This window comes from Arctopsyche grandis, chromosome 1 (assembly GCF_051622035.1).
Source record: "Arctopsyche grandis isolate Sample6627 chromosome 1, ASM5162203v2, whole genome shotgun sequence".
Classification (NCBI taxonomy): domain Eukaryota; kingdom Metazoa; phylum Arthropoda; class Insecta; order Trichoptera; family Hydropsychidae; genus Arctopsyche; species Arctopsyche grandis.
The window spans coordinates 23,545,733-23,560,579 of record NC_135355.1 but is presented as its reverse complement, the minus strand read 5'-3'; the positions used below and the strand labels follow the sequence as shown (position 1 = coordinate 23,560,579).

At 32.6% G+C, this 14,847-nt stretch overlaps 1 protein-coding gene across 1 annotated transcript in view; it reads right to left on the bottom strand.

Moving 5' to 3' along the window:
• LOC143917263 (multiple PDZ domain protein-like) overlaps positions 1-14,847 on the bottom strand; it is a 210,368-nt gene that overhangs the window by 171,654 nt on the left and 23,867 nt on the right. The window contains exons 3-4 of the mRNA XM_077438749.1: positions 12,458-12,613; positions 2,218-2,409 (exon numbers count right to left, since the gene is read on the bottom strand). Coding sequence (XP_077294875.1) covers positions 2,218-2,409; positions 12,458-12,613 — 348 coding nt within the window. The remainder of the gene's footprint in view (positions 1-2,217; positions 2,410-12,457; positions 12,614-14,847) is intronic.

Here is a 14,847-nt window from a genome sequence, read left to right as displayed (position 1 = left end):
ATAGGCTCCTAAACCACTGAACCGATTACGAAGGAACTTTCAGGATTTGTTGTATGCATGTCTGGGAAGATTACTGTGAAAAAAAACGGGAAAAACGGGAAGAAGTGTCATTCGCTAAAATTTGAAATGTTTTCGCGTCGCGACCAAGGTGTTCGCTGCCTGCGTTGCTCCGACAAATGGGAACGGGAACGAGAAAGGTAACGGGAATTGCATGCGTTATTGTGGCATTGCAACGCATGTGGTATTGCAACGCATGCCGGATTGCAACGCATGCCGGATTGCAACGCATGTGGCATTGCAACGCATGCCGGATTGCAACGCATGTGGCATTGCAACACATGACGCGAAAGTAAAGCTACCTTCCCGCCTTCAACGCATCACGTGAGCGTGACAATAATCGCGCCGCCTCGCACTCGAATATGTTAACCATTCGTCAAATATTCGTCATTCGTTAACAAAAGCAACGTCTGCCAACTGAAGAAAAAAATTCGTATTAATTCGCGGACAAAACAGGTGAGCAACTTTATTGTTTTTATTGATAGGTAATGTAGGAAACTACCATTTCATACATTTAATTAATATAGGCTCCTAAAACACTCAACCGATTACGATGAAACTTTCAGGATTTGTTGTATGCATGTCCGGGAAGCTTACTGTGAAAACATTTGAAACGCGATATATACAAGTCGGTCAACTCCAACAATTACTTGAAACACGAAGTCTGCCAACTGAAGAAAGCAAATTCGTAAAAAAAGGAACATTTACATTACCAGTGTTTTTATTGATAGGTAGAGTAGGAAACTACCATTTCATATATTTAATTAATTATGCCACCTAAACGAAAAGCGATTGGTCAATCTACACCTCAAGCACGAACGAAAAAGGCATCACGAGTTTCAGAAACAGACGAGCAATGGGATGCAAGACTGGAAACCAATCGAATACACACTACTCAAGCCCGTGAGTCTGAATCAAAAGAACAACAGAATGCAAGACGAGAAACCGATCGAATACGCACTGTTCGATCCAGACTAACACTGCACGCTGATTTAAATCTTGGTGCATTTAATTACGATGCTAATTATGATTACAGTCTTCATCCGAGTGTGCTTATTGGAAAAATGGATAAACTATGCGTGTATTGCAGTGCCCTCAAATTTAAACATGAAACACCAGAAATGTGCTGCGCGGGTGGAAAAGTGAAATTGCCAGAATTATATTCACCACCCGAACCATTATCAACGTTGGTATCAGGTGACACAAGCCAATCGAAAACTTTCTTAAAAAAACATACGCAAGTACAATTCATGTTTACAATTGACATCGTTCGGTGCAACAAATATCGTGCGCGATAATTACATGCCAACATTTAAAGTGCAAGGGCAAATTTATCATCGTGCAGGATCACTACTATCAATGCCAAACGTAGATCACAAATTTCTTCAAATTTATTTCACTGATGAACAAATCGATCAACTTTGTCAATTCAATACGGGCACTAAACGAGAAATTGTCACTGCTTTCAATTAATCCTACAAACTTTAAATTAATCCTACAAGCTTTCCAAAAAAACAATTGAATTATTTCAAATGTGTTCGCTGCCTGCATTTTTCCGACAAATGGGAACGGGAACGAGAACGAGAACGGGAACGGGAATTGCATGCGTTATTGTGGCATTGCAACGCTTGCCGGGTTCAACTAGTAAATAAATATAAAACTATTTTGGTGTTAATGTTTTAAAAAAATATTGAAATACTGTATGTTTCTGTTTTTAATAAATAAATAAATCACGTCTCCCAAAGAGTCGATTCGGTTTTATCTCATTACATACTGCCACCCTTTTTTTGATGAATTTTTCTAATAAATTTGCGGTTGCGGCTCTTTTTTATAGCGACTTCGATGAGCAAGACTTTAGACTACTGATTATTTACTATTGCCCTTAAACATGGTCTCAGCGAGACGTTGGGTCGTTTGATCTTGATAGAAATTGTTGTCTTGACAAATAGTTCAAAAGCATGAATATATAACAAAATTTAATGATTTATATGTATTCTGAATTGTGTAGCGGTTTTGATAAATTCTATAGGAATATATGTAGATATACTCGTATGTAGGTATATGTAGATAATAGCTTTAAAATAAAAAATTACAATCATTTTGAAATTCAAATCCTACACTTTTTGTTGAAACACCTTACATTTTAAATTTGAGACTTACTAGTAGTTCGATGTCGGCTCCTCCACCCCTTCTGTAGACATAGCGATCTTCGTAGCGGTCTATGAGGGCTGGTTCAGGTGGTGGTGGAGCGACACTCTCGGCGTAGCCACTCTCTACCAGGTGACGGTCCAACTCATCAGGATCTCCGAGGACCTTGGTGGGTACTATGGGTGCATTGCTGGCTCCAAGTGACTAAAAAAATGGATACACATATTATTAATTTGCTGAAATATGGATTAAATCTTCGGTACGGACAAATTGAGCACTTTTAAAAGATTTTACTCTTGGAAGATTTTTTTTAAGTTGTCGCTCTCGTATCTATGTACATATATATTTGGCTCGGTGGTTAAGCTTCTGCTTAACACTGAGAGGCGCCGAGTTCGATCCCTTGAGCTGACCTCGATTGAAAAAAAAATTTCTGAGTATATCTGTAATGCTGCTGGTCAGACCAGGATTTGTGACTCCTGGTTGATCGTTTCCTATCAGAGTTTGCCAATTTTCTCTGATTTCATTGTTGAAACGATTCCCGATTAAAAATTGGCTAAAAATCCTTCCTACCCACTATGTCACCACTATTTGAGTATGATTAATGTAAATATTACAATAAAAATGTATGTACAATTCATAGATGTCTCGTTAATTGTCGAGTTTAAGTCAGTGTCTCGTAATTTAGCGACTTATGTATGTAATAAAAAAATGCTGTATTGTTTGTAATTTGGCCAGGAAGGCGCATTGGGGTTTACCTGTAATGCCTTCCTGGTATGAAATAAAATAAAAATAAATAAATATATATAATCTATCATTTTCATATGAAACTTGATGATAGTTAAGAGATTATTGATGCACTTTAAAAAATAGTAATTGCACTAAAAGTGTCAAAAATGAGATTCAAAACGTTAAGCATTTGTCATATTTCAAATGAAAGTTATATCTAAATAAATTACAAAATAATTACATTATTCTAATATACATACGTACATATGTAAATGAAGTGCGAATTTAATTTAATAACTTAATACTAATTTGAGTCATCTACTCACATCTTAAAATCTTAAAATCTTAAATTCTTAAAATCTTAAAATCACATCTTAAAAGCTTGAAATCTTAATATTCATATCACAAATGTCCTTGAAATTTTATGGACAAGCAAAAAGTACACTAAATTGATTCTCAGAAAAATCAACTTTATTTCAGTCTCTTATATATGTATGTACCATCTCTTACGTTAGGAAGAAAAACAATTAAAGCTCCCTGTTTTCTACTATTGCCTACTAGACATTTTACCTAACCCTCATCTCCCGAAAAGGAGAAAATTTTGCACCAGTCAGCTCGGTATGTGTCAGTCAGGTTAAGTTAATGTTACGCAGCACATTTATATAGGTACATATTAAGTACAATGTACAATTGAAAATTTATTATGTTAAAATTTATATGTATGTAAATACACGCACAAACATATGTACATATTATGTATTTGTACGCACATGATAAAAATACCAAATACATATAAATTTTCGAGTGATATTTTGATGTCGTTCAGAAAATATTTGTCCGCATGAAAATATTTGACCGCATTTGACAGTGTGTGGAACCGAAAAATGATTTAACTTATAAGCTACTTTTTTAAGAATGAAAACTTTCTGAAAAGTCCTCATCTGACATAAAGGATTTTAGCATAATATCATTCTGAAAATCCAAAATCTTTAGCTTCAGTTCCGTTCTTACTTGAACAAGCTCTGTAATGTAATATACAACTTTTTCCATTATATTTATTTGGCAAGTAAAAGGATTGATAAATAAAAAAAAAAAGTTTTTTAAAACATACCTCTTGTATAATTTGTATATAAAATTATTATTTTGAATAAAAACACCAATATTTTTTTTTACTACCGCCATCTATGTATAAAATTAATGACTACCAGCTGTCACCGAGTTTAAAAATCTTCGGACCTGAAATGCTTCTTATACGATATTTTATCTCTATCATAATGGCGGAGGCTCCATTTACTTATATTGATGACCAAAATGAACAATATGGCAAAGTATGAAAACGATCGGATAAGAGGCAAACTTTTTCCTGAATTGTAATCGTAAGTGAAACGTAAAGGAGGTATGTAAAAAGGAGACCATTAACTCGATTATAGTAAACCGCTGAAATCTCTATTTTTCAAACTGTTCTTGAAGCACTCGAAGATGTTTAACCAATAATGACACATTCAATTCACTGTTACCTGCCATTTCCATAATATTTGGGAAATGCAGAGACAGAAATGAGTTTCATTTTAGCTACATGTTTAGTCTTTTCCCTGTAGCTCCCAAGTTTAAAAAATTCAATTTTTCCATGATGTCTGAGATAAAACCCAACTCCACCAGCCAAATCTAATCCGATCGACGTGGCAATCGCAAACGAGGAGAAGATAAAAATGAGAGGGCAGAGTTAATTAATATTGTTGTCTTGTCCCCCCCCCCCATTTAGTGCTCTACCATTGAGTACCCTGTGCAGTGTGGATAACATAAACATGTCAAATTATGCTGAAAAATGAGTTCGAATTACATAGTTATTCAATAAGTATTTTAGAAACTCGTTAAAGTAAAAAAAATTCTATCGCGGTCGAATAGTGGCGAATAATGGCACACAAATCAGTCGACGAGCTCCGTGGCGCCCACGGGCACGGGGTTAGGAACCTCTGGTGTAGACGAACGTTATTTTCCTCAAAGATTATTTATTTGTTATGTTCTCAGCGAGAGGGAAAATCCCCTGGAGTATTATCTTTCGGGGTTTTGTTGTATAGATCAGTCGCAGATTATCGGCACAAATATTTAAATTAAATACAAAGACAATTATGTTCAACTATTGAAAATAATCTAAGAGTGTATTCAACTCGATTTACATAAGGATCTATTTACATATGTATGTGAATGTACCCAAGATATTGAATTTCACCAACAAATTAAAGGTCACTAATTTATTTGAAATATTAGATCATAGGAAATCAGAAGGGATTGCAATGTCAAGTTCGATAAGATTTGAATGACCAGAAATATCTGTGCGTTTTTTTTACTCATATATTTATCTTATTAAATGAAAACTATGTATGTAGGAATTTGAGGCGGATTATTTTTATTTTATTTTATTAATTGAAAAATCAACAGACAGGATGTACATAGATATGTATAAAAAAACAAATAGTAAATAAATAATATATGTAACATCCGAGTCCAATAATAGATTTTTACAAAAATGAAAAAGATAAATATAAGGAAAACAAATTAAAAAGTAAATAATAAAGGCATGAAAAAATAAGTAGAACATTGCATAATTAAACTATAGTATTAAAATATTTGGAAAAGGTTATAAAATAGAATATAAGAAGAAATTGAAATTTACAAATATAAAACAAATGAAAAAGGTAAATACAAAATAAACAAATGAAAAGGAAAAGAATGAAAGCTATAATATGATTAAATAGCACATTACATAACTAAACTAAAGTATAAAAAATATTGGAAATATTGGAAAAATAGAATAGGAGAAGAAATGAATCAATCGGTCAAGATTCTCTTGATGTTAGACCTGAATTGATGTAGGGAAATACCAAATAGATCAATCTCATTCAGCTCTCCGTTAAACATACGATAAACGCGCTGCAGATAAAAATATTTTTGGGAATTAGTATTGAAAGGATCAAGTGAAAAGAGTGCAACGCGTCTAGAGTACCGAACTGGGATTCTGAAATTAACCTATGTATGTTGAGAATCGGTTGGATGGCAAACCATCACTTATATTCTTCTGAAACTGCAAACATAGATGAAATTTCCTCGATATGTCTAAGGTGAATTCTCCAATTGTTTGAAAATGTGACGTATGTATGGATGTATGTATATCAAAAAGGTTTGGATCAATTTGAAGTTGGTAGCGTGGAGGCAACAAGAGAAAAACAAAGATTCCCGACACATGTGCAATTCACGACAGACTACTGTAAATAGCCATGTCGTGTAGAGAAAATCAAAGGGTTGTTCCGAGAGAATAAAAATTATTAAAAAATAATTTAAATTAGGTTTTTCATAATTTTACAAATTAAAACACAGTTTCTCCACAATGGATACTTCGTGATCTAACTAACTTATATGTATGTACATTCCATAACTTACATTTTCATAATCACACAAATTTTATTCAACAACTAAATTGTTCTTTTTAAAAGAAAAATATCATAACCAGAAATTGAAAAATATATAATTCTGTGTTTCTTTATAACTGTGTTTTTAATCAAATTTCATTCAAAGCACATCAACACGGTCACTGTATTAAATCCCCAAAACTTAATACAAAAAAGTTATATTTAAAAGATTTAGTATCAACCTTCCATTCTTAAATATTACACTAGCATATCTTTATCCAAAATATCTGTAAATAAATTTTAAAATATAAATATTTCTATGGCTTAAAGCTTGACTGTTTTTCCAAGGAATTTATCGAAAATGTTCCAAAATAATAATATTGCGAAAAGATTTCAAACCCCCCCCCCCCCCCGATATTGAAGTTGGCGGATTATTTCTCGCAAAACACAATAGTTCTCAAATTGAATCTTTCATTTATATGCATAACACAATGATCTACATGACGGTCTACAATGACGGATATATGGTCAAAGACAACTATAAATTAGCTATATTCCAATATTTAATTCAACTAATAGAAAGGTTTGGGAGTTATGTTTAATTTACAAAACCTATTATTTTATCGTCACTTTATACGCTCAATACGCTCTCATAGATAGTTTTGGCAAAATTCAGGCCGTCTACATATAACGAGTTAAATAGATAATTTTTGAATTTCATACAACTGTCATCAATTTAATTCCATGTAAGATAAAACTTTTTATTAAAACCGCGTCGATGCCAATTTTTCGCTAATATTGTTGGAAACTGCTTCGCGCCACGTGGCAGAAAATTAAATGAAAAAAAATGAAAGAGGGCCAAAATGAGCGGAAACTTTTTGATGGATATAATTTTAAAATCGGCGATAACGACAGAGTTCCATCGTGTAATTTTAAATAAGCGTCGGCTCGTTTAGATGCTATCAGAAAATGAGACGTCATTTTGGTCGGTATCGGTACTTGAAATACGATCGTTCTTCGAGAACCCCTCCGACGTACATACATATATATGTAAGTACTACGTATTGTGTGCGGTCTATGGGTTCGGTGGCTTTTGGAATACCCTGTTTATTGCAAATAATGCCTAGGATTCGATGGGAAATGGAACAATGATCGATGCCTCGAAACGAACCGTACCCGTACCTAATCACATCACTTTGTATCACATACACATACAAATAACCCTACGGATGACTGTAATTGCTTTTAAATGACGCCTAAAATTAAAACAAACTATGTTTTTATTAATTCGAACAGTTTCTAATTAATAGTCCACTTGTGTGTACTATTAATTAGAAATTATTAATATGAATGTCATTGCATGGTTCAAATCTCACAGTATCTACAGCCGAACTGAACGATTGAATCCACATATGTACATATGTAAGTACACTGCGCCTAAGCAACATCAGAAAAATAAGAAAAATGGCAACACTTTCACCCCTTAGTTCGCTCTGTTGGAGGTCGTAAGGAGTGACTCGGATTAGGTTATAGGATCCCCCGAAACGGCAATTGCCAAGTTAATCAAGCTATTACAAGGAACGAAACGTCGCAGAGGAAGCGATAAATTTCGAGAGAAACCGACCACGTGGGAAACGCCAATATATAAAGCTTCACATAGTATAACATACATATGTACATATATGTAGGTATATGTATAAATAGAAATTGTATATACCCTTTCAAGGCGATACAAACACTAGGGATCCCAAATATTCATCGCCTATTCTACTATTCGAACTATTCGAATATCAAATAGTAAATCAAGAGCTATTCGAATATTCGAATATATTCGAAAATTAATAAAAAGGTAATTACATATGTACTAAGCATAAATTTCATTATATTTATATATGTAATATATTACAATTAATAAAACATAATTTTAAGAAAATTAAAAAAACATTTAACTAAAATACTCACAAAATATAAGATAAAAATTTATAAATTCCTTCCGCTGTTATTAAAGATGCACTATTTTTGTATAATTCTTTAATTGCGGTTTCAACGGGAGTAAGATCATCAATTAAAATTTTCAAAATATCAATTTCATTCTGAGAAAATGTATTGAAATGATATTCTTTTAGTGCTATGTTTACACTTTCGTAAACTTGAGTAAATCGTCTTATCATATAGTTGCCATTGAATTTCACCTCGTTTTTACATCCAATAATAATTTCTTATATAATAATAATAAAGATTTCTTCTAAATATAATAATAAAATACAATAATAATAATAAAGATTTCTACTAAAATTTTGCCGATGACTTATTCTCTTAAGAATATTTAAGATAAGTTATAGAGATTATTATAGATCGAAAAGTGATTTTCTTCAAAAATTTCTGTATTTAATGAATAAAAATCCGTTTCTTCAAATGTAGATATTTCATCTTCCTCATTATCTTCATTTTCATCACAATTATCCCCATTACATATGTAATTTTCTTCATAATCGTCGGCTTCTTCGTCATCACTCTTTTCATATTGATTTTGTGTATTTATTTTATAAAAAAATATTTAGTTGATGGAATATTCGAATAACGAATGGTTGAAAAATCAGACGAATAATTCGAATACTCGAATATTCGAATTGGGTTCCCTAACAACCACACACTGAGAGAAAAAGTGAAAAGTTTTAGCCCGGTCCTCTCGGCGAAACAGAAAGAAAGTTTCCTTCCTACGAAATCCGTATTTTACAGACGACAAACTTAAAATTCTATTTTGTTTAAATCTTGACGACAAATTTTCGACATGCTAGAAGCAAGTAACACTCAGTAACGAGCTGTTTTCTAATGGATATTACTATGCATAACACAAGCAACAACATTTCGCTGTACAGCATTAGCAATAAAGCTTCCTAGTAGTGAGTACGAGGGTACAATTTCTCTAAAGCGAAATGATAGAGACAAGCTTGTTTTATTTCAACAGCGTACAATTCAAAGACGCGTCCTTTCGGGGCCACTTTCGTAAAAGGTAATCGATGTAATCTGTGCTATAGCAGCCTCTACTGTAATTCCAGAGTGGAGCATTGTGTTCGCAGTCTACTAGAATGCTTTGGTCTTTTTTGCATTTCATTTCGCCGTGCTTCCGATTTCGATTCAACTACAAGTACGTACGATTCTATTATGCTTCTGCATACTTGCATATACGTGTAAATTTAATGCCATTAGATGAGACAAAACAAAGTGGAATGTAAAATGGAGTCGACGTAGAAAGAACCGAAAAGAATTCCTCGCGGCTCGAGATCGACGTGGGGCAGTTTAAAATTGAATACAACGACGGCTATGAATATGAATCTATAATTTTCCGTATATTAAACATGTACATAAGAAATTTCTGAAAAAATATATTTTTCAAAAACATAACTTCTCAATTACCATTCTATTTGATTTCCAATAAAATTTTAAATATGCTCTCTGGAAAAGTTTTACCTTCTAATCATTAATGACTAGAAAAACGTATTTTGGGCATTTTGCTATTAATGCTTAATTGATGCTAAAATTATGAATAGATGCTAATAGATGCTAAATTCGTAAAATATGCTAATATAACAAACAAAAGTGAAATTTATAAAATTAATAGACAATTTAGAAGAATCTTCCTATTCCTTTGCTCATTAGTGTGAAGATATTGAGGGGATAAAACAAAGCTTGCAGTTCATCATAGACGGTGTTTTCCTGTCGAAACCAAGCAACTGCTTTTGTCTACTACTGAACTGAACAAAATAAGACAATGGGGGTTGTGTATCCAAAGGCACTCAAGACTAAATGAGACAAATCTATTCGTCCAAACATTGATTAAACTATTCAATCCATCTGTGGCAGGTACAGAATCTAATATTAATGTTAAAGAAACAAGTTTGTTTTTTAGAAACCTGCCATTGTTTAATGTATTAACAGAGGCTCAATGTTTGGAAGGATATCAGCACTTTTTTAGACAATTAATAGAGAATATAAAAAGTGAATCCACGCCGGATATATTGCTATTATTGATGGCAACAAAAATTAAATATGAAGAGTTTGGTTGTGCAGCTCTAAAATCTATTTGGTGTCCCGTCAATAGTGTGGATACTGAAAGATATTTTACTAAATACAATATAATTGTTACCGATCGTCGCACGAATCTCAAAAAAAAATCTATAGAAATCTGCTCCATATTGAGTTTTAATAAATTTTAATTTGTATTATATTTTTATATTCAAATTTTTTGTCTTTGTATTTTTATATTCATGTTTTTTTCATTGTAATTTAATTCAAAAACATTTGCCTCAGGAATATTGCTATCACTCCTTTATATGCATTTTCAAGGATAGAATGCTCGTTTCGTCTAAATATCTACACAGGGAATCTTCAATATCAACCACCAACACGTCATCTCAAAGGAGTCTAACATCAGCTCATCAACTACATATACGAACATATTGTATATACATATATGTATATGTATATATACCTCACGTTTTCTACTCAACTATGTACATACACATTACGTTCTCTTATCTAGGGTTATAACATACATCTCAGTGGCGTAGCGTGAATTCCAGCCCCCCCCTCAAAATATTTTAAGGCGCCCCCCCACCCCATATATTCATATTATTTCCTTGCAGCAAAATAATTTTCCAAATTAATAGTTCATACCTTTTTTACGTACAAAAACTTTTTTTTCTGAACTTCTCATTGGCAAACACGACTATTTTGTTAAAATTTAATACTAATCATTGCGAATCCTTTTAGTCGACGTTGTGACATAGTTGTTTAAAAATTCTTTTAATGGATCCTGGAATCGTGTAACATGATTAAGTTCATCGAAATGATTTTAAATAAGAGATTGACCATTCAATTTCAATTTTGGCATCAACCCTACTTTTTTTGAAATTGTTACGAATTCTTCAAATTTATTTCTAAAATTACTGATCTCGCAATATGCATTTCTAATCATAGACTGAGCACTGATACCATCAGCGTTTTTTGATTGAAGGAGCTTTGAAACGAAGTTGGGAGGCCGAAAAATTTTTCAAGAGGCACGAGAGAATAAATTCGAAAGTTTAATTTTCTTTTTTATTCACTTTGTTTATCATTTATTTTACTATTTAAAAGAAATTTTAAAACATCTGTACATATAAGTACCTATATATCGAAGTGCATTAATAGTCTAATCTGGACGACCAACAAGCAGTGCACAATCTTTTTAAAGTAACCGATGGTGAATTTTCCTTAAAAACTTCCCACCTGTTAATGTTGACAGCAAAAAATTTATAAATTTGTAAATTTGATTGGTTTTCACGCCTCATACAATTTTGTTTTATTGTTTTAACCCTGAAAAAATATATACAAGAATAAGAGAGAATTCTCAGCTATATGTATATACAATAAAACGAGATGCAAACAGGTTGAAAAATAAGACAAAAAAAAAGGCGCGCCACTTTGCGGCGCCCCACAAATCTTGCCCCCCCCCGAATTGCGGGGTCTGCAGGCGCAGTAGCCCTCAGTTCTCTTGCATAGGAACTGCGGCACTGCATTTATACATTTACAACTTAATTAAATAAAATATAAACAAAATTAAATAGAATACAATTAAAATAAAAATAATTAGATATTTAACATACTCAGGCACGAGCCGCCACTGATTATATCCCAATAGACATCGACAGTGACAAATTCTTCATCGTCAAGATATACTGAAAATGTATTTATTTATACAGGTATTCATACACATATTTATTTTATTTTCACACGACATCTACGTTCAAACATTGTACATGAGTATTAAGCCCGTTACAAACATTGATTAACAATCATAGAGGACAAATTTTACATTACACCTGTGGATTATTTTGTTGAAACCGTTTGCAGCCAATTTGTTGAAACCGTTTAAATAAATTGGCAAACTCGATTTACCTTGAGATCACATATCCTAGGACTGTCCTGCAGCACAAAGCCAGGCATAGAACCCGTGCCCACACAATTTTAAGCATTACGCGCTAACCACTGATATATGCTGCTGATCCCAGAGATAAGGGATCGATGACATTTGCCACCAATGATTTACTCGTTTCGTACATATGTACATACATACTTACTCGATAATCTGGCTGAGGATCTGCAGGTCTGGCGACTAGCAAACGTACTCGTACGCCACATTGACGTAACACAGCAGCAGCTTGCTCGCACCCCAACCCACGCATGCTCACCTCGCCGATGCGCAGGATGTGGTCACCACTCTGCAGTCTGCCATCCTAAATTAAAAATACCACATCGTTAAACTATCCTACACCATACATATTATATATGTATTGTACATACTCATATACAATATAAGCCCGGATATCTTACAATATGTATATAATAAAAAAAATCACATGGATTTGCTACAAATGGTTGCAAACCACACGGCTGCATGCTAGGGATCCCAATCGACTATTCGAATATTCGAGTATTCGAATTATTCGTCTGATTTTTCAGCAATTCGTTATTCGAATTTTTCATCAACTATTCGAATATTATTCGTGTATATATTTAAATAAACAAAATCAACATGAAAAGAGTGATGACGAAGAAGCCGACGATTGTGAAGAAAATGAAATAAATAACGGGGATAATTGTGATAAAAATGAAAATAATGAAAAAGATGAAATATCTACATGTGAAGAAACGGATTTTTATTCATTAAATACAGAAATGTTTGAAGAACATCACTTTTCGATCGATAATAATCTATACGAAATTTTAGAAAACATCAGAAAAATAATACGAATATTTAAGAAGTCATCGACGAAATAAATATTTTTACAAGAAATCATAATGAAAAAAGAAAATAAAAAATTTAAATTATTATTAGCGATGGAATTTAATGATAAGACTATGATAAGACGATTTAAATTTAAATTTAAACTATGATAAGACGATTCATTCAAATTTATGCTTGGTACATATGTAATTACCTTTTTTTTTAATTTTCGAATATATTCGAATAGCTCTTGATTTACTATTCGATATTCGAATAGTTGAAGTCGATGAATATTTGGGATCCCTACTGCATGCTCATTTAGATTGAATTTTGACTGTTTGAATTTCAGCTTGTACGAAAGACGAGATATTCATGGGTTTGCGCAGATGACATTTCGATGTACATTGATGATTGGCAATTCTTAAAATTGAGTTGGATCTTTCTGGCAAGTTTAAAATGACAAAAGCCGAGACAAAAGTATGAAATGAGCATGCAGTGAAATGAGCATTCGGCCACGTGGTTTGCAACCATTTGTAGCGCAGCGTGAATTTGGATTTGCTACAAATTGAATTTATGTATGTACTATATATAAATTACATTATCATACATTTACAAATAATCATATTTTCAAATATGAGCTGTTATATTTGAAAGTGGCGGAAGTCCAATCATCAGTCCCAAAAACATTATTTCTGTTTAGCTTAATTCATAAATTATTATCCCTTAAATGCAAAACATTATATTCAATGTTTTAAGAGATATGTATTTCTCAAAATAAAATTGGACTTATGCCACTTTCAATTTTAACGGCCCATATGTGTGCAATTTTTTTCAAAGTTGCTACATTGAAACAAGGGTTTTCTCCATAAATGCAAACGCAAAACTTACTTAAAAGTGATAGAAAACGATCGATCTGAATTTTGTAATCGTTAAGATCTTACGAGCAGAGTGCCGAAAAAAATAAATTATTTTATAAATGAATGAATCTACATATAGGTATAAAACAACCGTGTAATCCACTGTAATGGTCCGTACGCACAAAACCAACGACGATTTTGGGCCAACTTTTAAAACCAGTAGCGTACAAAATATTGAAATAAAAATTAAATAAAAAAATTGAAATTAAATATCAAAATTAAGCTAACGAGCGAGATGGAGCTAAAATTAGATCATCGTTGATGTTTTGAATTACAACAATGTTTTAAATTACGACGATACGCATTACAACCAGAGAAATATTATAATTACGAGCGAAAAAAACCTTGTTATTGTTTCTTATAAGTCGTCACGATACACTACTGTGTTTCGCCGTCGATGAAATATTTAACAAAAAAAAATGTCGGTGATTTGTCAAAGGGTTTTTTTTTCTTTCGTCGAAATAAAATTAATAATCACACATTATCCGATAAATTTTACCTCTGAGATGGATTTAATTAATTGATTTATTTCGACGAGAGAAACAATTGAAGACTAAAAAAATTTCGTTTGATAAACCGACAACGTTCCGGGTTGGGACCATCGCTCGGTCACCCATACTAACACATGATATATTCTCAGTAACTGCGCATTACGGGGAAGTAAAAATAATAATTCTATGATTTTTTTTTCGATCTTAGTGCGTATCTTCGTAAGTCAAAACATCTTCGACAAACAAAAGTCGAGGATTACCTGTATGTGATTGTTGATGATCTAATTATAGGTCAATCTCGAAAATTTATTTAAATTGGGCATGTTCTGTTTTAA